The sequence below is a fragment of the Cherax quadricarinatus genome, chromosome 24 (genome assembly GCF_038502225.1).
Source record: "Cherax quadricarinatus isolate ZL_2023a chromosome 24, ASM3850222v1, whole genome shotgun sequence".
NCBI lineage: Eukaryota > Metazoa > Arthropoda > Malacostraca > Decapoda > Parastacidae > Cherax > Cherax quadricarinatus.
In genome coordinates, this window is record NC_091315.1 from 20424403 (window position 1) to 20449501 (window position 25099).

Here is a 25099-nt window from a genome sequence, read left to right on the forward strand (position 1 = left end):
CAGTTCGGACCACAAAGCAGCTAAAAAATATGTGCAGGAATTCGAGGAGTACATAGACAGTGAAGGACTGAAACCTGAACAAGTGTTTAATTGTGATGAAACAGGCCTCTTTTGGAAGAAAATGCCAAGCAGGACCTACATTACTCAGGAGGAAAAGGCACTCCCAGGACATAAGCCTATGAAAGACAGGCTTACTCTGTTGATGTGTTCCAATGCTACTGGTGATTGCAAAGTGAAGCCTTTATTAGTGTATCACTCTGAAACTCCCAGAGCGTTCAGGCAAAAGAATATCCTCAAGGCTAATTTGTGTGTGCTGTGGAGGGCATACAGTAAGGCATGGGTCACTAGGGACTTTTTCTATGACTGGTTACACCATGCATTTGCCCCCAATGTGAAAGATTACCTAACTGAAAAGAAATTAGACCTTAAGTGCCTCCTGGTGTTAGACAGTGCCCCTGGTCATCCTACAGACATGGCAGAGCGACTTTATGGGGACATGAGCTTCATTAAGGTCAAGTTTTTGCCTCCTAATACCACTCCTCTCCTGCAGCCCATGGACCAGCAGGTTATTGCAAACTTCAAAAAACTGTACACAAAAGCTCTGTTTGAAAGGTGCTTTGTAGTGACCTCAGAAACTCAATTGACTCTAAGAGAGTTTTGGAGAGAGCACTTTAATATCCTCAATTGTGTAAACCTTATAGGTAAGGCTTGGGAGGGAGTGACTAAAAGGACCTTGAACTCTGCTTGGAAGAAACTGTGGCCAGAATGTGTAGACCAAAGGAATTTTGAAGGGTTTCAGGCTAACCCTGAGAGGAGTATGCCAGTTGAGGAATCTATTGTGGCATTGGGAAAGTCCTTGGGGTTGGAGGTTAGTGGGGAGGATGTGGAAGAGTTGGTGGAGGAGGACAATGAAGAACTAACCACTGATGAGCTGCTAGATCAACTTCAACAGCAAGAGGCCAGACCTGAGGAAACTGGTTTGGAGGAGGGGAGAGAGAAATTGAAGAAGTTGCCTACTTCAAAGATTAAGGAAATGTGTGGAATGTGGCTTAAAGTGCAAACCTTTTTTGATGACAATCACCCTAACACAGCTATTGCAAGCCGTGCTGGTGACTGTTACACTGACACTGTTGTGAAACACTTTAGGGAAGTCATAAAGGAACGAGAGGTACAGGCCACTATGGACAGATATGTTGTGCGACAGAAGTTCAGTGACTCTGAAGCTGGTCCTAGTGGCATTAAAAGAAGAAGGGAAGTAACCCCAGAAAAGGACTTGACACCTCAAGTCTTAATGGAAGGGGATTCCCCTTCTAAACACTAAGACTCTCTCCTCCTCCCATCCCATCAATCATCACCGGAACTTCAATAAAGGTAAGTGTCATGTAACTGTGCATGCCTTTTTCAGTTTGTGTGTATTAAAATTAATATTTCATGTGGTAAAAAATTTTTTTTCATACCTTGGGGTGTCTTGCACGGATTAATTTGATTTCCATTATTTCTTATGGGGAAAATTCATTCGCATAACGATAATTTTGCATAACAATGAGCTCTCAGGAACGGATTAATATTGTTATGCGGGGGTCCACTGTACATTGTGACCCATTCAGGGGTCGCAACACTGATTTACTCCACAAACTCTGATGATGATACCTTTCGCACTCCCCTCAGCCCTTTCTGCCTCAATCTCTTGCTGCCCTCTACCCTATCACTATCCCCTGCCCCGCTGTTCTCTGTAACCTACTACTCATCCATCTCCCTTTTGCCACCTGATACCCTCGCTTCCTTCCTGCCCTTCAGCGCTGTATAGCCCTTGTGGTTTAGCACTTCTTTTTGATTATAATAATAATAATAATAATAATAATAATTCTGAATCAAATAGGACTAAAATTAGTTTGATTTAATAAAAGCTTGGCATTTTATGGTGTGTTGAAGTTGGCTGAAATTGACGTGCTGTTTGCCAACATCAGTGCTCAAGTGCCAATTAATTTTTTTCGGTTTCTGGTTTTCTTAAACCATATTGCTATTTTCACTTTTTTATGCACTGGTTAGGTACCACATTTTGCAATGAAAATGTACTGATTCTAAGCAAAAATAACTCTGTAAATAGCTTGGGAAACACATTGTACCACAAGCGTATTATTCATATTCATTATTTTTTTAACATGCTGGCCGTCTCCCACTAAGGCAAGGTGACCCAAAAAAGAAACACTTTCACCATCATTTACACTATCAGTGTATAGCCAGAGGTGTGCAGATACAACAGTTTAGATGTCCCTCTAAATAGCAAATATCCCAAACCTCTCCTTCAGAGTGCTGACACTGTATTTCCCACGTCCAGGACTCGAGTCCAGCTAATCGTCTTCCTGAATCCCTTTGCAAAATATTACCTTGCTCACACTCAGACAGCATGTCAAGCCCCAAAAACCATTTGTCCCCGCTCCTATGTAACATGGTCACACATGCCTGCTGTATGTCCAAGTCCCTTGCACACAAAACTTCCTTTATCCCTCTCCCTCTATCCTTGCCTAGGATGACTCCTACCCTGCCTTCCCTCCACTACAGATTTATAGACCCTCTAAGTTGTCCTATTTTGCTCCATCCTCTATATGTCCAAACTGTATGTTAACAGATTATATGTTATCCGGTGGTCTACTGAAATAAATATAATAAGTGATATTTGCCCTTCTAACTTTGAAGGGTTCTTTATTACTAAATAAAAATCAATTTTTCTAATGAAGTAAACTTCTGTACCAATTAAGGTCAATTCATTCAGACATCCTTGATACACTGGCCTTCTTTCCTCATCTTCTATTTGATAATTTTTTTTTTTTTTTTTTTTTAACAAGTCGGCCGTCTCCCACCGAGGCAGGGTGACCCAAAAAAGAAAGAAAATCCCCAAAAAGAAAATACTTTCATCATCATTCAACACTTTCACCACACTTGCACATTATCACTGTTTTTGCAGAGGTGCTCAGAATACAACAGTCTAGAAGCATACACATATAAAGATACACAACATACCCCTCCAAACTGCCAATATCCCAAACCCCTCCTTTAAAGTGCAGGCATTGTACTTCCCATTTCCAGGACTCAAGTCCGACTATATGAAAATAACCGGTTTCCCTGAATCCCTTCACTAAATATTACCCTGCTCACACTCCAACAGATCGTCAGGTCCCAAGTACCATTCGTCTCCATTCACTCCTATCTAACACGCTCACGCACGCTTGCTGGAAGTCCAAGCCCCTTACCCACAAAACCTCCTTTACCCCCTCTCTCCAACCCTTTCGAGGACGACCCCTACCCCGCCTTCCTTCCCCTATAGATTTATATGCTTTCCATGTCATTCTACTTTGATCCATTCTCTCTAAATGACCAAACCACCTCAACAACCCCTCTTCTGCCCTCTGACTAATACTTTTATTAACTCCACACCTTCTCCTAATTTCCACACTCCGAATTTTCTGCATAATATTTACACCACACATTGCCCTTAAACAGGACATCTCCACTGCCTCCAACCGTCTCCTCGCTGCTGCATTTACCACCCAAGCTTCACACCCATATAAGAGTGTTGGTACTACTATACTTTCATACATTCCCTTCTTTGCCTCCAGAGATAACGTTTTTTGACTCCACATATACCTCAACGCACCACTCACCTTTTTTCCCTCATCAATTCTATGATTAACCTCATCCTTCATAAATCCATCCGCCGACACGTCAACTCCCAAGTATCTGAAAACATTCACTTCTTCCATACTCCTCCTCCCCAATTTGATATCCAATTTTTCTTTATCTAAATCATTTGACACCCTCATCACCTTACTCTTTTCTATGTTCACTTTCAACTTTATACCTTTACACACATTCCCAAACTCATCCACTAACCTTTGCAATTTTTCTTTAGAATCTCCCATAAGCACAGTATCATCAGCAAAAAGTAACTGTGTCAATTCCCATTTTGAATTTGATTCCCCATAATTTAATCCCACCCCTCTCCCAAACACCCTAGCATTTACTTCCCTTACAACCCCATCTATAAATATATTAAACAACCATGGTGACATTACACATCCCTGTCTAAGACCTACTTTTACCGGGAAGTAGTCTCCCTCTCTTCTACACACCCTAACCTGAGCCTCACTATCCTCATAAAAACTCTTTACAGCATTTAATAACTTACCACCTATTCCATATACTTGCAACATCTGCCACATTGCTCCTCTATCCACTCTATCATATGCCTTTTCTAAATCCATAAATGCAATAAAAACTTCCCTATCTTTATCTAAATACTGTTCACATATATGCTTCAATGTAAACACCTGATCTACACATCCCCTACCCACTCTAAAACCTCCTTGCTCATCCGCAATCCTACATTTTGTCTTACCTCTAATTCTTTCATTTATAACCCTACCGTACACTTTTCCTGGTATACTCAGTAAGCTTATTCCTCTATAATTTTTACAGTCTCTTTTGTCCCCTTTCCCTTTATATAAAGGGACTATACATGCTCTCTGCCAATCCCTAGGTACCTTCCCCTCTTTCATACATTTATTAAACAAAAGTACCAACCACTCCAACACTATATCCCCCCCTGCTTTTAACATTTCTGTCATGATCCCATCAGTTCCAGCTGCTTTACCCCCTTTCATTTTACGTAATGCCTCACATACCTCCCCCACACTTACATTCTGCTCTTCTTCACTCCTAAAAGATGGTATACCTCCCTGACCAGTGCATGAAATTACTGCCTCTGTTTCTTCCTTAACATTTAAAAGTTCCTCAAAATATTCTCGCCATCTACCCAATACCTCCATCTCCCCATCTACTAACTCCCCTACTCTGTTTTTAACTGACAAATCCATATTTTCCCTAGGCTTTCTTAACTTGTTTAACTCACTCCAAATTTTTTTCTTATTTTCATTAAAATTTCTTGACAGTGCCTCTCCCACTCTATCATCTGCTCTCCTTTTGCACTCTCTCACCACTCTCTTTACCTTTCTTTTACTCTCCATATACTCTGCTCTTCTTATAACACTTCTGCTTTGTAAAAACCTCTCATAAGCTACCTTTTTCTCTTTTATCACACCCTTTACTTCATCATTCCACCAATCACTCCTCTTTCCTCCTGCCCCCACCCTCCTATAACCACAAACTTCTGCCCCACATTCTAATACTGCATTTTTAAAACTATTCCAACCCTCTTCAACCCCCCCACTACTCATCTTTGCACTAGCCCACCTTTCTGCCAATAGTCGCTTATATCTCACCCGAACTTCCTCCTCCCTTAGTTTATACACTTTCACCTCCCTCTTACTTGTTGTTGCCACCTTCCTCTTTTCCCATCTACCTCTTACTCTAACTGTAGCTACAACTAAATAATGATCTGATATATCAGTTGCCCCTCTATAAACATGTACATCCTGGAGCCTACCCATCAACCTTTTATCCACCAATACATAATCTAATAAACTACTTTCATTACGTGCTACATCATACCTTGTATATTTATTTATCCTCTTTTTCATAAAATATGTATTACTTATTACCAAATTTCTTTCTACACATAGCTCAATTAAAGGCTCCCCATTTACATTTACCCCTGGCACCCCAAATTTACCTACTACTCCTTCCATAACATTTTTACCCACTTTAGCATTGAAATCCCCAACCATCATTACTCTCACACTTGATTCAAAACTCCCCACGCATTCACTCAACATTTCCCAAAATCTCTCTCTCTCCTCTACACTTCTCTCTTCTCCAGGTGCATACACGCTTATTATAACCCACTTTTCACATCCAATCTTTATTTTACTCCACATGATCCTTGAATTAATACATTTATAGTCCCTCTTTTCCTGCCATAGCTTATCCTTCAACATTATTGCTACTCCTTCTTTAGCTCTAACTCTATTTGAAACCCCTGACCTAATCCCATTTATTCCTCTCCACTGAAACTCTCCCACCCCCTTCAGCTTTGTTTCACTTAAAGCCAGGACATCCAGCTTCTTCTCATTCATAACATCCACAATCGTCTCTTTCTTATCATTTGCACAACATCCACGCACATTCAGACTTCCCACTTTGACAATTTTCTTCTTCTTATTCTTTTTAGTAATCTTTGATAAATAATTTGATAATAAATAATAAATAATTTGATAAATATATGAACCAAATGAATTTTACCATTTACAGAAACAAGAAAGGGAATGTATGAGAGTACAGTGGTACCAACACTTTTATAAAAGTGTGAAGCATGGGGTTTGAAAGCTGCAGTGAGGAGGAGACTAGAGGCTGTGGAGATGTAATGTTTGATAGTAGTGTATAGTGTGGATATTGTGCAGAGAATTCTGAGCATAGAAATTAAAATGATATGGGGTCACCAAGAGTATAATTGAGAGGGTTGAGGAGGGGTTGTTGAGGTGATTTAGGCATGTAGAGAGGGTGGAGAGGGATAGGTTGCTAAAGATGGTGTATAAATCTGGGGTGGAAGGTAAGAGTCATGAAGGATTTGTTGGAGGGAGGGGGCTTTGAGTTTTAGGAGCTTAAGCATCCAGCAGGCTTGTACTCGCCTGTTTGTGGTTACAGGGGTAGATTCATAGGTCCTGGCCCTGCCTCTTTACTGGTCATTACTAGATCCACTCTCTCCCTGCTCCAAGAGCATTATCGTACCTCTTATGTAAGCATAGTTTGATAGGAGTGAATGAAGGCAAGTGATTATTAATGGACTTGCTGTTGGAGTGTGATTAGGGTAACTTTTATGAAGGAATTCAGGGAAACCAGTTAGCCAGACAATAGTCCTGGAGGTGGGGAGGGCAGTTCCTACACTCTGAAGGATGGGTACGGGTGTTGCAGGTTGAGGGTAATCTGGTTGTAATGCTGGCACACTTCTGGAAAGTTGGTAACTGAATGAATGATGGTGAATGTGTTTTCTTCTTTGGGTCACCCTGCCTTGGTAGAACATATATGTTGAGGTAAAAAAAAAAATAAATTGGTTCCTTACATTTTTAAGAAATGCTTGTATTTTTACTTGCACAAATTTTGTTTCTTAGGTTCCTTCTAGGGAGGTGACTGTACTCGATTAGTGAGGGGCTTTTAACCCTTAAACTGTCCACACGTAGATCTACGTGCATGTGCACAGTGCTCCGAATGTAGATCAACATTTTATTTTTCATTCCTTCAAATTTGGTGCGATAGGCCTGAGTTGCCTAGACATGAAAGAATGGGTCTGCGCACTCAGTGTGCAGTATGAAAAAAATCGGAGACCTTTTAGTACCTTGTGGGAGCACCAGTTCAATTGAGCGCCAGCTAGAGCAAATAGCCGCCCCCTGAGACAGATGCAAACAGATGGAAAGACAGACACACACAAGCAGACAGATAAACAGACAGACAGACAGACATGTTTGTGTGCAACAGCGAAAAAAGAGAGGGTTTCCTGCAGCAGCTCACATTCATCAAATGTCACTGGCTGTCACTGGTTATCTCATGCTTATCATAACACCATTCTTCAAGGACTTTCATATATATACTCCAAGCACACACAGGCAGACAGAAAGACAGAGAAACAGAGACAGATAGACAGACACAGACAGATAAACAGACAGACAGACAGACATGTTTGTGTGCAGCAGTGAAAACAAATAAAGTGAGGGTTCCCTGCATCAGCGCACATTCATCAAATATCACTGGCTGTCACCAGTTATCTCACGCTTGTCATAACACCATTCTTCAAGGAGTTTCATATATATATACTCCAGGCACACACAGGCAGACAGAAAGATAAACAGAGCTAGATAGATAAGCAGAGCTAGACAGATAGATAGATAGACAGACAGACATGTTTGTGTGCAACAGCAAAAACAAATAAAGCGAGGGTTCCCTGCAGCAGCGCACATTCATCAAATATCACTGGCTGTCACCAGTTATCTCGCTTGTCATAACACCATTCTTCAGGGAGTTTCATATATACTCTAGCATGTCTAAAACATTGCAGAGACCTATAGATACTTTGTATATATTTCTAGACAATAGTAAATGACCCAGACAGGTGAAAATGTTTGCCTGTTCAATTTAATTCAAGTTTATTCTCTATAAGGGTTACAATGTGGGGTTTACAGGTTTTGGGTATTGTGTGGTTTATATGTTATAAAATACTAATTACAGAGGGGGCAACTAGGACACCTAGCATGGCTAGGCATTTCGAGCAGACTCAGATTAATTCTTAACATTAAATCCTTACAGATTATGGTATTAAGGCTAAGTGACTACATCATAATTTGTGAGTTTAGCAATGTGAATGCTTTTGTTTTGGCACAGTACAAGGTGTCTATATTGGAGTATCATAGGCAAACTTATGACTAGTTAGGATTTATTATTTTAAGATTAGTGTTCCTGGGTTTATAGTCAGTGGGTGAGTGAGTGTAATTGTGAACCACCAGGTGGTTATCATGTAGTTAGTTGTCGGGGTGGATTAGGGAGATAAGATGTTTTCTAACTGTAGTTTTGAAAGTGATGAATGTGTCTGCAGTTCTAGAGTTTTCAGGTAGGGTGTTCCAGATTTTAGGTCCTTTGAAATACATTGAATTTTTGTAAAGGTTTAGTCGAAAACGGGGAATGTCATAGAGATGTTTGTGTCTGGTGTTATGCCTGTGGATCCTGTCACAACTATCAAGAAAGCATTTTAGGTCAAGGTTAATATTGGAATTTAAGGTCCTGTAGATATAGATTGCACAGTAGTAAGTGTGGATGTTCTGAACAGGGAGTAAGTTTAGACCTATGAAGAGTGGGGGGTGTGTGTTGCCAGGGATGGGATTTAGTGATTATTCTTACTGCAGCTTTTTGTTGGGTTATTATTGGCTTTAGGTGTGTTGCTGCAGTTGAACCCCAAGCACAGATAGCATAGGTGAGGTATGGATATATAAGTGAATGGTATAGTGTGAGAAGGGCAGTTTGTGGCACGTAGTATCGAATCTTGGAGAGGATCCCCACCGTTTCGGATACTTTTTTTTGTTATGTGTTGGATATGAGTTGTGCAAGAAAGGTATAAAATACCGACAATATGAAAGTTAAGACACATGTGCAACATCTGGATATCTTTATTGTAGACGTTTTGCCATCCAGTGGCTTTATCAATACAGATTCTAGGACATAATAGGAAGACAGTAGAACGTCTACAATAAAGATATCCAGATGTTGCACGTGTCTTAACTTTCATATTGTTGGTATTTTATACCTTTCTTGCACAACTTGTCAGACACTGCAACATCATGGAATCTTGGTTCAAAGGACATCTACAAGACCTTCTTCACGGCTGCTGCAACTAACCCATCTCTTTGGGAAGGACCTACTTCCACTGGGGAATCCCGCCTACCAGTGACTATGCCCTCGTCTACTGCCCGTCCCTATCCACTGACGCCTATATAACCGCCAGTCTTCTTGCCTTTGCTCCAGATTCTCCTCCACCACGATGCTGTGAACACTAACTCCAAGGCCGAGGGACTGATTACCTCATCTTTTGTATATAGTTCTACTGTCTTCCTATTATGTCCTAGAATCTGTATTGATAAAGCCACTGGATGGCGAAACGTCTACAATAAAGATATCCAGATGTTGCACATGTGTCTTAACTTGGAAATGAGTGCTGAAATTTAGGTTGTTGTTGAGGTATAGGCCAAGGAATTTGCCCTCATTATGTCTTAATGTTAAGTTGCGCAACACCTGCTCTGCTACCAAACATAATATAGTAGGTTTTGACAGTGTTAAGTGTAAGTTTATTGGCTGTCATCCAAGTCGATATTTTGAGCAGCTCCTCATTAACAATGGTGTTGAGGGTGGCAAGATTAGGGTGGGAGATGACATAAGTCGTGTCGTCAGCAAAGAGAATGGGTTTCAGGTGTTGGGATATGTTTGGAAGATCATTGATGTAAATGAGGAAGAGCAGGGGTCCAAGGACACTTCCCTGCGGAACTCCAGTATCAAGTGGCCGTGTTGATGAGGCTGTGTCTTTAATGGTGACATACCAATACCTATTAGAAAGGTAGGATTTAAAATATGCAAGCGCATGGCCTCTTATACCATAGTGGTCAAATTTGTGGAGTAGGATGCCATGGTCTACTGTGTCAAACGCTTTTTTTAGTACTATTTCAGTACATAATACTAGTGTCAGAACAAAGATTGGCTATGAAATCACAAGAACAATTATAAATTGTAATTATCAGAACATAAAAATTATATAAATTAAAAATGAGAAAAAAAGGTAAATCGGAAACACTTCTGCAAGCAGCAGGACTGGATGTTGCCATCAGGTGAGCATCCAGAGCCAACTTTGCGGTCTTATATCTTGGTAAGTACTGGCCCTAAAATTTTTTGGGGGGTCTTATACCACTCAGAAAATTGCCCTCTTTAATTTAAGACAAAAACGATTTTTTTATTTTTTAAAATATTCAGAGCGCCACGCAGGTGAACGTAGATCTACGTTTGGAAAGTTTAAAGGTTAATCCAAGGAATTGAACGTGCTTCCCCTTCCTTGGATCAAACCTGAGTGCCTCCTATTTCTCCAGGCACTGTATAATTCCTATGGGTTTGATGCACCCCATGAATAAAATAATTTTTATTTTTGCTTTCAATGATACTGCCCATATACCAGCCTGTGACAGAAGGGTTGCCCTTTTACTTGTGGGTCCTAAGGCACATGTCTACTGTACCTATTGGGTAGTCTGGTACTGGTAGAAATATTGACTGGTTTTCCTGTTTTCTTGAGGATGACAGATTAAATGGTTTTATATACTGTATACTATATCTGTAAAAAATGTAAAATACATTCTTGTAGTTTACAAATTATTTTTACTTTCAGGCAGCATTGTATGGGATGGCTCAGAGCATCCCAGACCGCACTCTGGTGGGAGAGATGGCTTGGTGTTACTTGGATGCTGTCTACTCTACTAAACATTTTTAGGAACTCAACCTGAAGTAGTCTAGTCATCCTGGAAAGTATGGAAAGTAGTCATAGATTTCTATACAGCATTTATGTCCAGAAAAGTTAGTCACATATACTACCATATATCATAGATCATAAGTCAACCTCAGCCATTAGTTGGGGATTATTCTTTCTCCCAATCAGATTTTTTCATAGCTCCAGGCACAAGATGGGGAGGGAGGGGGAGGGGATATTTTCAGGCTGCAGTGTTCCTATATTCTTATGTTCTTACTGGGTAATTTGCACTCATGAGATAAAGCTTTATTCTGGGTTTATTTTTTTATTAAAAAGCTCTACTTATGGCCAGTAATATATGGTAATCAGATAGTGCCATTTTTAGATTTTTTAATAGCCTTATTTTTATGCTTGATATTTGGGAAATTGAGATGAAATGCTGAAGAGAAATCTTCATCTGATTTCTACTGTGAGGCTTTGGGGGCCCACCTGGAATATATCTCACGTTATTTATACCTGCAGTCCCTCTTATATTCAGCAAGGTCTATACACATTCTTTGTTCTCTGAGTGCCAAGTGTTCACTTGTTATTACTAATGTTACCTGGGGCTCCCAGTACATTGGAATCCAGTTACCCTTTCTCTCTAACACATCAACTGTGCTGGTCTTCTTATGAATTCCTCTGCATACCTTCCAGATTTGTTCCAATTTCTTTTCATTTTTTCTTGGTGGATGGGTATTTACTATGTCAGGCACACAGGACTAATAATATTCGTTTTGATTGCTTGGTCTGCCTTTTATTTGATTGGGCTACCCAGCTATTTTGTGAAAATTCTTACATGTATTTATTGTTGGACAATCCCTCATCTGAAGGCCTCCTTGTGTCTGGCCTTGTCATTCCAAGTGCTATGGGACTCCTTGTCCTGGGATTCCTCCAGGGCAGGGTCCTGTTTGTTTTATTTTGTGGGTTTAATGTAATGTTAAAGACACTAGACATGACCAAAAGATATAAATAAATTAGTGAGAAACTCCTGTATGTCACTGGCTAACTTTAAAATGGCCTTTAGATTTTTGAATGGAAGAAATGCTGAAAAAGCTGTTTGCATCATAAGTAAAACAAATGATTTAATGTAAGTGGTAGAAAATAAATGATTTACAAAGGGAGGTAATAAGTACTAAATGCACTGGAAACTTTAAAAAATTATATGATAATTGCCCAAAATTGAACAAAAGCTTTTCTCTACTCTTAAAGTTACATATAAGTACTCTAATTACAAATTAATTAACCCTTTGACTGTTTCGGTCGTATATACATGTCTTACGAGCCAATGTGTTTGACTTACATATACTCAAAAATTCGAGCAGCTTCAAATCAAGCAGGAGAAAGCTGGTAGGCCCACATGTGAGAGAATGGGTCTGTGTGGTCAGTGTGCAGAGTATAAAAAAAATCCTGCAGCAAGCAGGATAAAATGCCAACTTTGAGGTGTATTTTTGTATAGTTTATATGGTTATATTCTCATTTTTGTAGTCACATTTGATAGAATGGAAAACATATTATAGAAATGGATGTGATTTTGATTGGTTTTGCTATGAAAATGACCTTGAAATGGAGCTCAAAGTAGGGAAAATGTTTGATTTTTGCCGATGTTCAAGAGTAAACAAATGACGTCATTGTCCAATAAATGTCCAACTAGCCATTCTGATATGCAGTCATGAATGGGTTGACATTATTTATACAATTATTACAATATTGCAGTCGTCTGCATAACAGTAAATCTTCTATTTTTTGTTTGAATAAAAATTCAAAATAGAAAGCAAGAGTAATATCAGAGGGGCCTGGAGATGTGACAAATGAACAAAGGAAATGTTATTTTAGAGTCAGGAATGTCTACATTGTTCATTCTGGACCCTATTTTGAAATTGGCATATTTTTTAATTGGCATGAAATTGGCCAAATTGCCAATTTCTGACCACTTTATTGGGTAGTTGAAATTGGTAAATGGGCAGTTTCTTGTACTCAATCGATAGAACAAATGGAGTTGTAAAAAAATAGCTATGAGTTTGGTCGACTGGAACAATGGAATTAGCCAAGAATAGGTCTCAAAATGGGCAAAATTGCCGATTCATAAATATTGCTGAGGTCGCTTAATTCCATAAGTTTTTTCAAATATTTTGCGACACCAGGAGACACCTCAGAATTTGGGGTTGTGACAGTCAAAGGGTTAAAACTATACCAGAATAATAGTGGGCAAGCAAAGGTGGAGGAGGATAAACTGGGAACAATACAGTGTGTTAGACCATATTCAAGCTAGGATAGGTAGTTATTAAGTAGGAAACTGGTGGAATATTCCAGGTGCTTCCTCATGACCCTTGATGAATTATGGCATATTCCAGGGTTCAAATTGCAGAGTTCATATTTGATTTTATGAATTTGATGAAACATTTAATTATACGTATTTTCATTCAAGATTGTTCAGTGGATTTTATTTATTACATTACCAAAGAAGTTTTCAGATAGTCAGAAAACCGAATTTGGCTTATATGCACACGTGTGTTGTATCAGCATAATACCATTGCCAGATACTGCTCCATTATCTTCCCAACACCAAGGCTCTGTAAGCCAGCTAGTTTTGTGCATTTAAGATTTAATTGGCTATTTTACTCTCATCAAAATTAGCACCTGCATGTAAGGTATAGGGTATTGTATTTACGGTATTATTAATACCATGGTCCCTTGAGTTGTAATAGGCTGGAGTAACATTAATTTGGAGTTACAATTTACCCTCGCAGAAGAATTTTGTTTTGAGTTGGGATTACAAATTGGAGATATGATATGGGTATGATATTATGACTGTTGTGGGCTGCATCTTGAGGAACAAGATTCATCTAAGTTGTGAGAAATATTCTGCATAACCAGGGACTTTATATATAAAGTGGTATGCCAATGATGTTAGTTATGTGTGTATTAATTGTATTGTTTACCCTTAAGTTTGAAGCTGTCATGACTGTTTTCCATTATCTTTTGAGTACTTACCCTTCATAACTGCATTTGTGTTATTACACCATCTTTTTGTATTACTAAGTCGTCTTGCCCCCTAAAATGTGCAGTAAACAGGCCTTTCTCTGAAGATCAAGTAAGAAATTAGTGCATTAGTATGACTTTTCACAGTCGACCATCTGCTATTATCAAATTGAGGCTAGTGAAAAAAAAGTAGAGAAATTATCATAGAGATGGAAAGACTTGTTATTGTAGATAAGAGAGAAGCAGATGATGGAAGATACATTACCTGCAAGTTATGTCTGTGAACATGCATGTCCAAGGTACAGTAAAATTGTGCTTTCAGAATCATGAATGAATTACCAGATAATTATGTATTTTGAGGTTTGAGTTACAGTAATTTGGAGGTATGATACGTCTTGAACAGATTAATATCATATCTCGGTGGACCACTGTATATTTAAGGTGCTAATCCTATATATATTGGAGAGTTTGTTTCATGTAGGCTACAACATATATTAACATCAAAAAGCATTGTTAAACATGTTAGTTTTTGCTTGCTTCTAATGTGTTTTTAATTAATATTGCATAGTCGTTCCCTACAAATTCACGGGGCTTACATTCCTGTAAGTTCTTTGAAACTTGAAGCCATGACTAAATACAAAATTAAGTCTGCAGAGTAATTTTTTTCAGATTTAGGTTTATTGTGTTTCAAAGATCATATTCTTCACAGATTTGAACCCATTGCAAACCAGTCCTAAAATTTGGTTCAAATCCTGTCTTTTCTGTGATTTTTTGCATTTGTGTTATTATGCTTTTGTGAGTTAGAGATGATATCTGTAATATATCATTTGGAATTGGTTTATATTAGCATTCATAAGAAATTACTGGATTTGAGATTTGGGCATGGGAAACGCATTACAACAGGAACATGTTCAATAATTGAAGTCCATGAGTAAGGAAGCACCCAACTTAGTAGGGACAACTGTATTTAAATAATTTTTACTGAAAATGCTGTACCAGAATTTCATTATAATATGTATATGTTTAGTTAATAAAATACTGGGATGAAATGTATTTTTCATGTACAGGAGGGTCCTTCTTATACAGCAGGTTAGGTTCTGGGCTACTGCTGTAAAACAAAAATTGCTGTAAAGTGAAATGGCCTTTTTTCACCTTCAAATGTGTAATGTCACCATGGTTGTTTAACATATTTATAGGTGGAGTTGTAAAAGAAGTAAATGCTAAGGTGTTGGGGAAAGGGGTGGGATTAAATTATAGGAAATCAGATACAAAATGGGAATTGAAACAGTTGCTTTTTGCTGATGATACTGTGCTTTTGGGGGATTCTAAAGAAAAGTTGCAAAGGTTAGTGGATGAGTTTGGGAGGGTGTGTAAAGAAAGAAAGTTGAAAGTGAACATAGATAAGAGTAAGATGATGAGGGTATCAAATGATTTAGATAAAGAAAAATTGGATATCACATTGGAGGGAGGGAGAATGGAAGAAGTGAATGTTTTCAGATATTTGGGAGTTGACTTGTCAGCAGATGGGTTTATGATGGAAGAGGTAAACCATAGAATTGACGAAGAAAAAATGGTGAGTGGTGCATTGAGGTATCTGTGGAGACAAAGAACATTATCCATGGAGGCAAAGAAGGGAATGTATGAGAGTATAGTGGCACCAATACTCTTATATGGGTGTGAATCATGGGTTGTAAATGCTGCAGCGAGGAGGCGGTTGGAGGCAGTGGAGATGTCGTGTCTAAATTGTAATGTAAGAGGGCTGAAGAGGGGCTGTTGAGGTGGTTTGGGCATTTAGAGAGAATGGAACAAAGTAGAATGAATTGGAGAGCGTATAAATTTGTTAGGGAAGGAAGGTAGGGTAGGGATCATCCCCGAAAAGGTTGGAGGGAGGGGGTAAAGTGGCGTGTGAACAATATAACCATCCCAGTGTAGTGCAGTGAAAAGAAAAGTGTATCTTGAATGAATACATTGTATATCCTTGAGATAACCAGTGTACAACACAGTGACAAAATACCAGTGAGAAAATAAAAGGAAATAAAATAAAAAACAATTGCGAAGTGTGGCAGTAGTGGGTCAGTCTACTTGTCCTGGTGTTGACATGTAACAAGTGATACACCAAGGTATGAGTTACCACATACAATGAATAGACAAAAAGGATATAAATAGGCAGTGATATAGTAAACTGAGTTAATCCTTTTAATCCCGAGTGTAGTGTAAACCTATGGTATAATTATATGGGAACAAGTTGAAAGTGCCACCCGCACCCCAACTCCAAGCCCCCGCCTCATGCCCCCACCCCATCCCCCGCCTCATGCCCCCACCCCATCCCCTGCCTTGTGCCCCACCCCATCCCCCACCTCGTGCCCCCACCCCATTCCCCGGATCCTACCCCACCCATCCAACCATCCCACCCACGGCCTCCCCTCCTCGCACCCTCACCTTCTTTCCACAGACCTCTATCTCCCAGCTTACCACCCCACTGCACAGCCCCCTCCTCCTATTGTCCCTACCCTCTCCTCAAGGATACTCACAGCCCAGCCCATCCCACCTACCAGTCACCCCACCACCAGCAGCACATAATAAGTACACCATCCACCACATACACCTGTTTTAAAAGTAATCATGGCCAGGAATAAAGGCTGTTGTATATGTGAAAAAATCTTTGGGAGAAACATGAGTGGCATTGATTGTGAAATTTGTGGTAAAACATCACATATATCATGTACAAAGCTTCATGCAACCATGACAAATGACGAAAAACAAGAAAGCAGTTTCTGGATTTGCCCCAGTGAAAGGGACAGCTGGTTAAGCGTAAGAGAGGTACTGAAAAGTGAAAACCTAGAAAGCGTAAGGAAGTTTCTAAGGAGCTTGCCAGAGTTATACAAAGAGTGGAAAACAGGGAAAAAGGAACAAGAAAAGGAGGAAAATGCATATAGAGGTGAAAACCAAGGAGTGAAAGTAAGAGCAAGAGTAGAAAACGTCATACAGAGCAAGTCGGAAAAGGAAACAGGGATACATAACATAGCGGAAAGGGGAAGGGAGGATGAGAAAACTAGAACAGGAACAAACGAAAACAAGCAAAGGGAAGAAATTAGCCTAGAAGAAAGTGAACAAGGGAACTCAGATCAGGTGGCAGAACTTAGGAACGACACAGAACCAATAAATATAGGTAGTCAGAACATTTGCAGTTACTATGCTAAAGGTATGTGCCTATATGGCAGAGATTGTTGGAATAAACACACCAGAAAATGTGCGAACATGTTGAGGAAGGGAAAGTGTCGTTTCAACAAAGAGTGCAGGTACTTCCATCCAGTAATGTGTAAAGCTTCAACGCAGTCAAGAGAATGTTATGACTTGAGCTGTCCAGACCATCATGTAAAAGGAATGCGGCACTACAGAGTTAGCAGAGAAAGGGAAATTGAACAGCATTCTTTTTTAGACAAAAAGAGAAAAGATCAAAACAAAGGGAGAGACAAACAGGGGGAATGGTACAGAGAGGACAGTTGGGCTCAAGGCCGAATAAGCAAACAAACGTGAAGCCAGTACTAGAGAAACCAGGGGAGTGTACACCAGGGGACATGCCAGGTAGTGCACCACCAGTGGTACTAATGAAACACAAAGCGAGACAAAACATCCCACTTGGTAATTCCTGCTTCATATTTGCAAATATACAGGGTTTGAAATCAAATAAAAATGACAAAGTTCGTTATGTCAGTGGGCTCCTGACAGAAGCGAATGCCATGTTCGGAGCATTTACAGAAATACATACAAGGGATATTTTGGATGGAGAGATAAAGATAGAAAACTACAACATGTATAGATGTGATAGGATCAATAGGTCACAGGGAGGAGTAGGAATCTATGTAAAGGATACTTTCTGTTACACAGAAGTGCTGAATTCTACGAATGATATAGTAGAAATTCTAGGCATTAAAGTTGAAAATAGGAATTTGGTAATTATCCTAGTATACAAACCACCATCGGCAACTGCTGAGGAATTCACAGAGCAGTTAAGTAAGATAGATAGCTATCTGGATAGGCTAGAAAGTCCTACACCAAATATTTTACTCCTTGGAGATTTTAATCTCCCTCATGTAAAATGGAAGATGGCACAACGTAATGTTATACCAGAAATATCCCCAGGAAGCACCCTGGCTCAACAGGTACATACCAGGGAAATAATGAGGTTTTGTGAAAAGTGCTCTTTAAACCAACAGGTAACTGATCCCACTAGAAATGAAAATACCCTGAATTTGATATTCACAAACAACGAGGAACTGATCAGAGACATAACAGTTTCCAAAACTATTTACTCTGATCATAACATCATAGAGGTTCAAACTAATATTAACTCAGGGGTAGGAAACTGCATCGCTAAAGTTAGAGACGGGATGTTCAGTAAGTTTAATTTTAACAACCATAGAATTAACTGGGAAAAAATAAACCAAGAGCTATCAGACATACCCTGGGAATCAGACATGAGCACCCTGAATCCCCACCAGTGCCTGGAGAAGCTGAATACAGAAGCATACAAAGTATGTATGAAACATGTACCATTGAGGAAACCCAGAGGAAGATCAGATATATAGAGAGAGAGCGTAGGAGATGGTACAGAAGAAGAAAACGGGTTACTGAACTGCTTAAAAACACAAACATGCTACAACAGAGGAAAGATAGACTTAGCAGAGAGATCACTGAATTAGAGCAAAAACTTAGGATGTCATACCTCACAGAAGAAGTACAAAGGGAACAAAAGGTCATACAGGATATTGCAAGAAACCCAAAATATTTCTATTCCTACGCAAAATCCAAGCTAAGAACAACCTGTAGAATTGGACCACTACTGAGAGGAGACTCATATACCGATGATGAACAGGAAATGAGTGAAATCCTAAAAGAACAGTATGAGTCGATGTTCAGCAACCCACTAAATGACAGCAAGGTAGAAAATGCAGAAATATTTTTCACTCCAGAAGAAGGCCGCAAAGACCAACTATCTGACATTAGTACAAATCCCATAGATTTTGAAAAAGAAATGGAAAACATGCCCACTCACTCAGCACCTGGACCAGATTCATGGAATGCTCTATTTATAAAGAAGTGCAAAGTACCACTAGCATGAGCCCTCAGTATTCTTTGGAGAAAGAGCTTAGATCTAGGTGAAATACCGGAGGCCTTAAAGAGTGCAGTCATAGCTCCTTTGCACAAGGGAGGCAGTAGAGCACTAGCTAAAAATTACAGACCAGTAGCCCTAACCTCTCACATCATAAAAATCTTCGAAAGAGTGATGAGACGGCAGGTTACAAATTTCATGGACCAGCACAACCAACATAACCTGAACCAGCATGGTTTTAGAGCAGGACGATCATGTCTGTCACAGCTGCTGAACCATTATGACAGAATTACGGAGGCACTGGAAGACGACAAAAACGCAGATGTGATTTACACAGAGTTTGCAAAAACGTTTGACAAATGCGATCATGGAGTGATAGCACACAAAATGAAGGCCATGGGCATTATGGGGAAGGTAGGCAGATGGATTTTCGGTTTCCTAACACACAGAACACAAAAAGTAGTAGTGAACAGGGCAAGATCCAGCATCAGCGAAGTCAAAAGCTCAGTGCCCCAAGGCACTGTCCTGGCACCTCTGCTGTTCCTCATCCTCATAGCAGACATAGACAAAAACACCCGGCACACTTTTGTATCATCATTTGCAGATGACACTAAAATAAGCATGAAAGTCAGTACGGTAGAGGATACTGAAAAAGTACAGGAAGACATAAACAGGGTTTTCCAGTGGGCAGTGGAAAACAACATGACGTTCAATGGTGATAAGTTCCAGCTGCTTAGGTATGGAAAGAATGAAGAACTCAAAAGGAGCACTATATACAAAACTCAAGAGGGTCACCAAATAGAACATAAGGAACACGGACCTTTCTTTTAAAGACCATAACAAGACAAAGATCACGACAGCCAGGAAGATGACTGGGTGGGTATTGAGAACTTTCAAAACAAGGGAAACAATGCCGATGGTGACACTCTTCAAATCGCTAGTGCTCCTTCACTTAGAATATTGCTCAGTGCTGATGGCCCCATTCAGGGCAGGAGAAATATCGGAGCTGGAACAAATACAGAGATTGTTTACGGCTCACATTGAGCCAGTAAAGCACCTAAACTACTGGGAATGCCTACAAGTCTTGAACATGTACTCATTGGAGTGGAGGAGAGAGAGGTACATGATAATGTATACCTGGAAGGTACTCGAGGGCTTGGTCCCAAATCTGCACACTGCCATAACAACATACTGGAGTGAGAGATATGGGAGGAAGTGTAAAATAAACCCAGTGAGGAGCAGGGGTGCAGTGGGGACAATAAAGGAACACTTTATCAACATCCGGGGTCCCAGACTTTTCAACATCTTACCAGAAGATATCAGAAACACTGCTGGAATAAGTGTTGAAGCCTTCAAGAGGAAACTAGACAAGTATCTTCACCAGGTGCCAGATCAACCAGGCTGTGATGGATATGTGGGGCAGCGGGCCTCCATCAGCAACAGCCTGGATGACCAGGCGAGCACCAGACGAGCCTGGCCCATGGCCGGGCTCAGAGAGTAGATATGCTCTCGAAATTCTTCAAAGGTATATCAAAGGTAAGGAGGGGCTTGGACTCCCAGCAAGCGTGTGTGAGCGTGTCAGACAGGAGTGAATGAAGGCAAATGGTTTTTGGAACTTGATGAGTTGTTGGATGTGAGCAGGGTAATACGTAACATGTGAAGGGATTCAGGGAAACTGGTTAGCAGGACTTGAATCCTGGAAATGGGAAGTACAATGCCTGTACTTTAACCCTTTCAGGGTTTCTGACGTACTAGTATGGCTTACGCACCAGGGTTATTGACGTATTAGAACGCTAAATTCTAGCACCTTCAAATCTAGTGAGAGAAAGCTGGTAGGCCTACATATGAAAGAATGGGTCTATGTGGTCAGTGTGCGTGGTGTAAAAAAAATCCTGCAGGACAGTGCATAATAGAAAAAAAAAACGTGTTTTTGGTTTAAAACGGCAAATTTGCAGTGTATTTTCGTATGGTATTTATGGTTGTATTCTAGTTTTCGTGGTCTCATTTTATAGAATGGAAGACATATTACAGAAATTGAGATGATTTTGATTGGTTTCATAATGAAAAGTACCTTGAAATTGAGCTCAAAGTACAGTGGACCCCGAGTTTCGGCAGCCTCGACTTTCACGAAATTCGACCTTCAGCGAGTTTTTTTGGAAAAATTTTGCCTCAAGTTTCGTGAAAAAACTAGTGTTTCGGCAACCGTCCGGTATCCGTTCACCCATCACCGCGCACACAAAGCCAGTCTCCCACGCCATTCACGCTCAGTGTGCCATTGTTTACCAACCTGTGACCATTACCCCGCGGGTTCATAAAATACATTTCATAATAATCCATTGTTTTTTGTGCTTGCAACTGCTAAATAAGTCATCATGGACCCAAGGAAAGCTAGTGCAAGCCCTTTGGTAAATAAAGTGAGTGACAGGGATGTGGAAAAGTTGGTGGAGGACCACAGGGAAGAGCTAACCACTGACGAACTGCAAGAGCTTCAACTGGAACAGCATCAGACCACAGCCGAGGAACTTGCTTCAGAGGAGGAGGAAGAGGGAGTGGATGAGGTGCCTTCTTCAGTGATTAACCCTTTCAGGGTCCGTCCCATAGATCTACGGCTTTATGTTCAGGGTCCAAACCGTAGATCTACGCCAAAATTCTAGAGGCGTCAAATTTAGCGTGAGAAGGCTGATAGGCCTACATCTGAGAGAATGGGTCTGGGTGGTCAGTGTGCACACCATAGAAAAAATCTGGACGCCCGCATGGCATTGTGGGAATGCCGGCAAAGTAGCTTTGTTCATCATGCCTGGCGGCAAGGAAGCTCTCACTCCCCACTCACTCTCCAGGTGAATTCTGACTCTCCTCTTCACAACTTACAGTTCTAAGACTGATGGAAGTGGAGATGAAGACGAATTCTATGGTTTTGAACCATATGGTACCATTGTGCCATATGGTACAATGGTACCATATGGTACAATGGTGCCATGTCATACATTGGTATCATATGGTACAATGGTATCATATGGTAGAGTGGTACCATATGGTACAATGTACCATATAGTACATTGTACCATATGGTACATTATACCATATGGTACAGGGTACAGGGACCCTAATGGAAATAAGTCTGTCTGACTTTTTTGGGTTATCCTAGGTTCTCCAAACATATGCTGCTAAGTATGATATTCTATGTAACTTTATTTGTGTATACCTAAATAAACTTACTTATGATGCCACATGCACTTGAGTAAGTTTATTCAGGAGTACAGAAATACAATTACATAGATTATCATACATAGCAGCATACATATAAAATCCTAGGATAACCCAAAAAAGTCATGATGACTTATTTCCATAGTTATCCCTGTATCTGTACCATATAGTGTCCTGTACTGTATGGTACTCTGTACCATATGGTACCCTGTGCCATATGGTACCCTGTGCCATATGGTACCCTGCACCATATGGTACCCTGCATCATATGTTATCCTGTACTGCATGGTACCCTATAGTACAATGTACCATATGGTACCCTGTAACACATACCTTGTACCATATGGTCAATAGGTGTTGGTGGCATGAGACACCAGCCAAGACTGAGTGAGTGGCGACACAAGCTAGCTACTGACTCTCCAGTTTCCGAGACAAAGTGCTTTGTCATCCACCTCAAGGAACATGTCAAGTTCCTGTACACTTGTAAATGTATAATAGAACATTACTAATATATAACATTTTTGCATATTTTTGTTGTAAACAACTATTGTAAACAAAATAATGAAAATATTAGTGTGTTTATTGTATTGAATACAACAGTACCATATGGTACAATGAACCATATGGTATCATTGTACTGTATGGTACAATGTACCATATGGTACCATTGCATCATATGGTACCATTACACCATATGGTACCATTGCACCATATGGTACCATTGTATCATATGGTACCATTGTACCAAATGGTTCCATTGTACCATATGGTACCATTGTATCATATGGTACCATTGTAACATGTACCATATGGTACCATTGTATCATATGGTGCCATTGTACCATATGGTACAATTGCAATATGGTATCATTGTACTGTATGGTACAATGTACCATATGGTACCATTACATCATATTGCATTGTACCATATGTTACAATTGCAATATGGTATCATTGTACTGTATGGTACAATGTACCATATGGTACCATTGCATCATATGGTACCATATTGTACCATTACACCATATGGTACCATTGCACCATATGGTAACATTGTATCAAATGGTACCATTGTACCAAATGGTGCCATTGTACCATATGGCACCATTGTATCATGGTATAAACCTTGGTAATAAATACTGACAAGTTGGTTTAGAAAGACACTTAAGCAAACACTATAACATATTTATTAGAAAACGTTTCGGTCCTGGGACCTTCATCAGAAGTGATCAAGGTCCCAGGACCGAAACGTTTTCTAATAAATATGTTATAGTGTTTGCTTACGTGTCTTTCTAAACCACCATTGTATCATATGGTACCATTGTATCATATGGTACCATTGTATCATATGGTACCATTGTATCAAATGGTACCATTGTACCATATGGCACCATTGTATCATATGGTTCCATTGTATCATGTGCCATTGTACCATATGGTACCATTGTATCATATGGTACCATTGTATCATATGGTACCATTGTATCATATGGTACCATTGTATCAAATGGTACCATTGTACCATATGGCACCATTGTATCATATGGTTCCATTGTATCATGTGCCATTGTACCATATGGTACCATTGTATCATATGGTACCATTGTATCATATGGTACCATTGTATCATATGGTACCATTGTATCATGTGCCATTGTACCATACGGTACCATTGTATATGTTACCATTGTATCATATGGTACCATTGTACCATATGACACCATTGTATCATATGGTACCATTGTATCATGTGCCATTGTACCATATGGTACCATTGTATCATATGGTACCATTGTATCATATGGTACCATTGTATCATATGGTACCATTGTATCATGTGCCATTGTACCATATGGTACCATTGTATCATATGGTACCATTGTATCATGTGCCATTGTACCATACAGTACCATTGTATATGTTACCATTGTATCATATGGTGCCATTGTACCATATGACACCATTGTATCATATGGTACCATTGTATCATGTGCCATTGTACCATATGGTACCATTGTATCATATGGTACCATTGTATCATATGGTACCATTGTATCATATGGTACCATTGTATCATGTGCCATTGTACCATATGGTACCATTGTATATGTTACCATTGTATCATATGGTACCATTGTACCATATGACACCATTGTATCATATGGTACCATTGTATCATGTGCCATTGTATCATATGGTACCATTGCATCATGTGCCATTGTATATGGTACCATTGTATCATGGTGTCATTGTACCATATGGTACCATTGCACCCTATAGCACCATTTTACCATATGGTACCGTTGTATTCAACACAATAACCACACTAATATTTTCATCATTTTGTTTACAATAAACTTGTAAATAAGTTTTGTAAGCAATATAATGATAAACAAATTAGTGCAGTTATTGTGTAGAATACAATGAGTGTACACTTATACAATATACATTATACTGGTCTCACAGGCCACAAATGTTATTAGAAAAAGAAAAAAATTAGAAAAGAAAAGAAAAAAGTATAAAAAACATAAAATAAAAAAATGGGATTTTGCAGAAGTCACTGATGTTGCCGCCACCCGGTCATTTTGGGTCAACTTCCCGCCACTGTATCTCGGTAAGTACTGATCAGAATTTTTTTTTTTTGTCTTATTACCTGTAAGAAAAAATAATTTTTTTTTTTTTTTTTTTCAAAATTTTCAGATTTTGGCCTTGGACCCTGAAGGGGTTAAGGACATGTTTGGAATGTGGAACGAGTTGCAAAGTTTTGTTGAAAAATATCACCCTGACCAAGCTGAAACAAGCCATATCTGCAACATGTA

At 39.6% G+C, this 25099-nt stretch overlaps 2 protein-coding genes across 6 annotated transcripts in view; both read left to right on the forward strand.

Annotated features, from left to right (window-relative positions):
- Positions 1–15012, forward strand: part of Sply (Sphingosine-1-phosphate lyase) — a 284903-nt gene extending 269891 nt beyond the window's left edge. For all 5 annotated transcript variants that reach the window (XM_070088235.1, XM_070088236.1, XM_070088234.1 and 2 more), the window contains one exon: positions 10865–15012. In XM_070088235.1, coding sequence (XP_069944336.1) covers positions 10865–10966 — 102 coding nt within the window. In that variant the 3' untranslated portion in view covers positions 10967–15012. The remainder of the gene's footprint in view (positions 1–10864) is intronic.
- A 1573-nt stretch (positions 15013–16585) lies between these two features.
- Positions 16586–25099, forward strand: part of LOC138850976 (solute carrier family 22 member 15-like) — a 216768-nt gene continuing 208254 nt past the window's right edge. The window contains exon 1 of the mRNA XM_070088482.1: positions 16586–17165. Within this exon, the coding sequence (XP_069944583.1) occupies positions 16586–17165 (580 nt within the window). The remainder of the gene's footprint in view (positions 17166–25099) is intronic.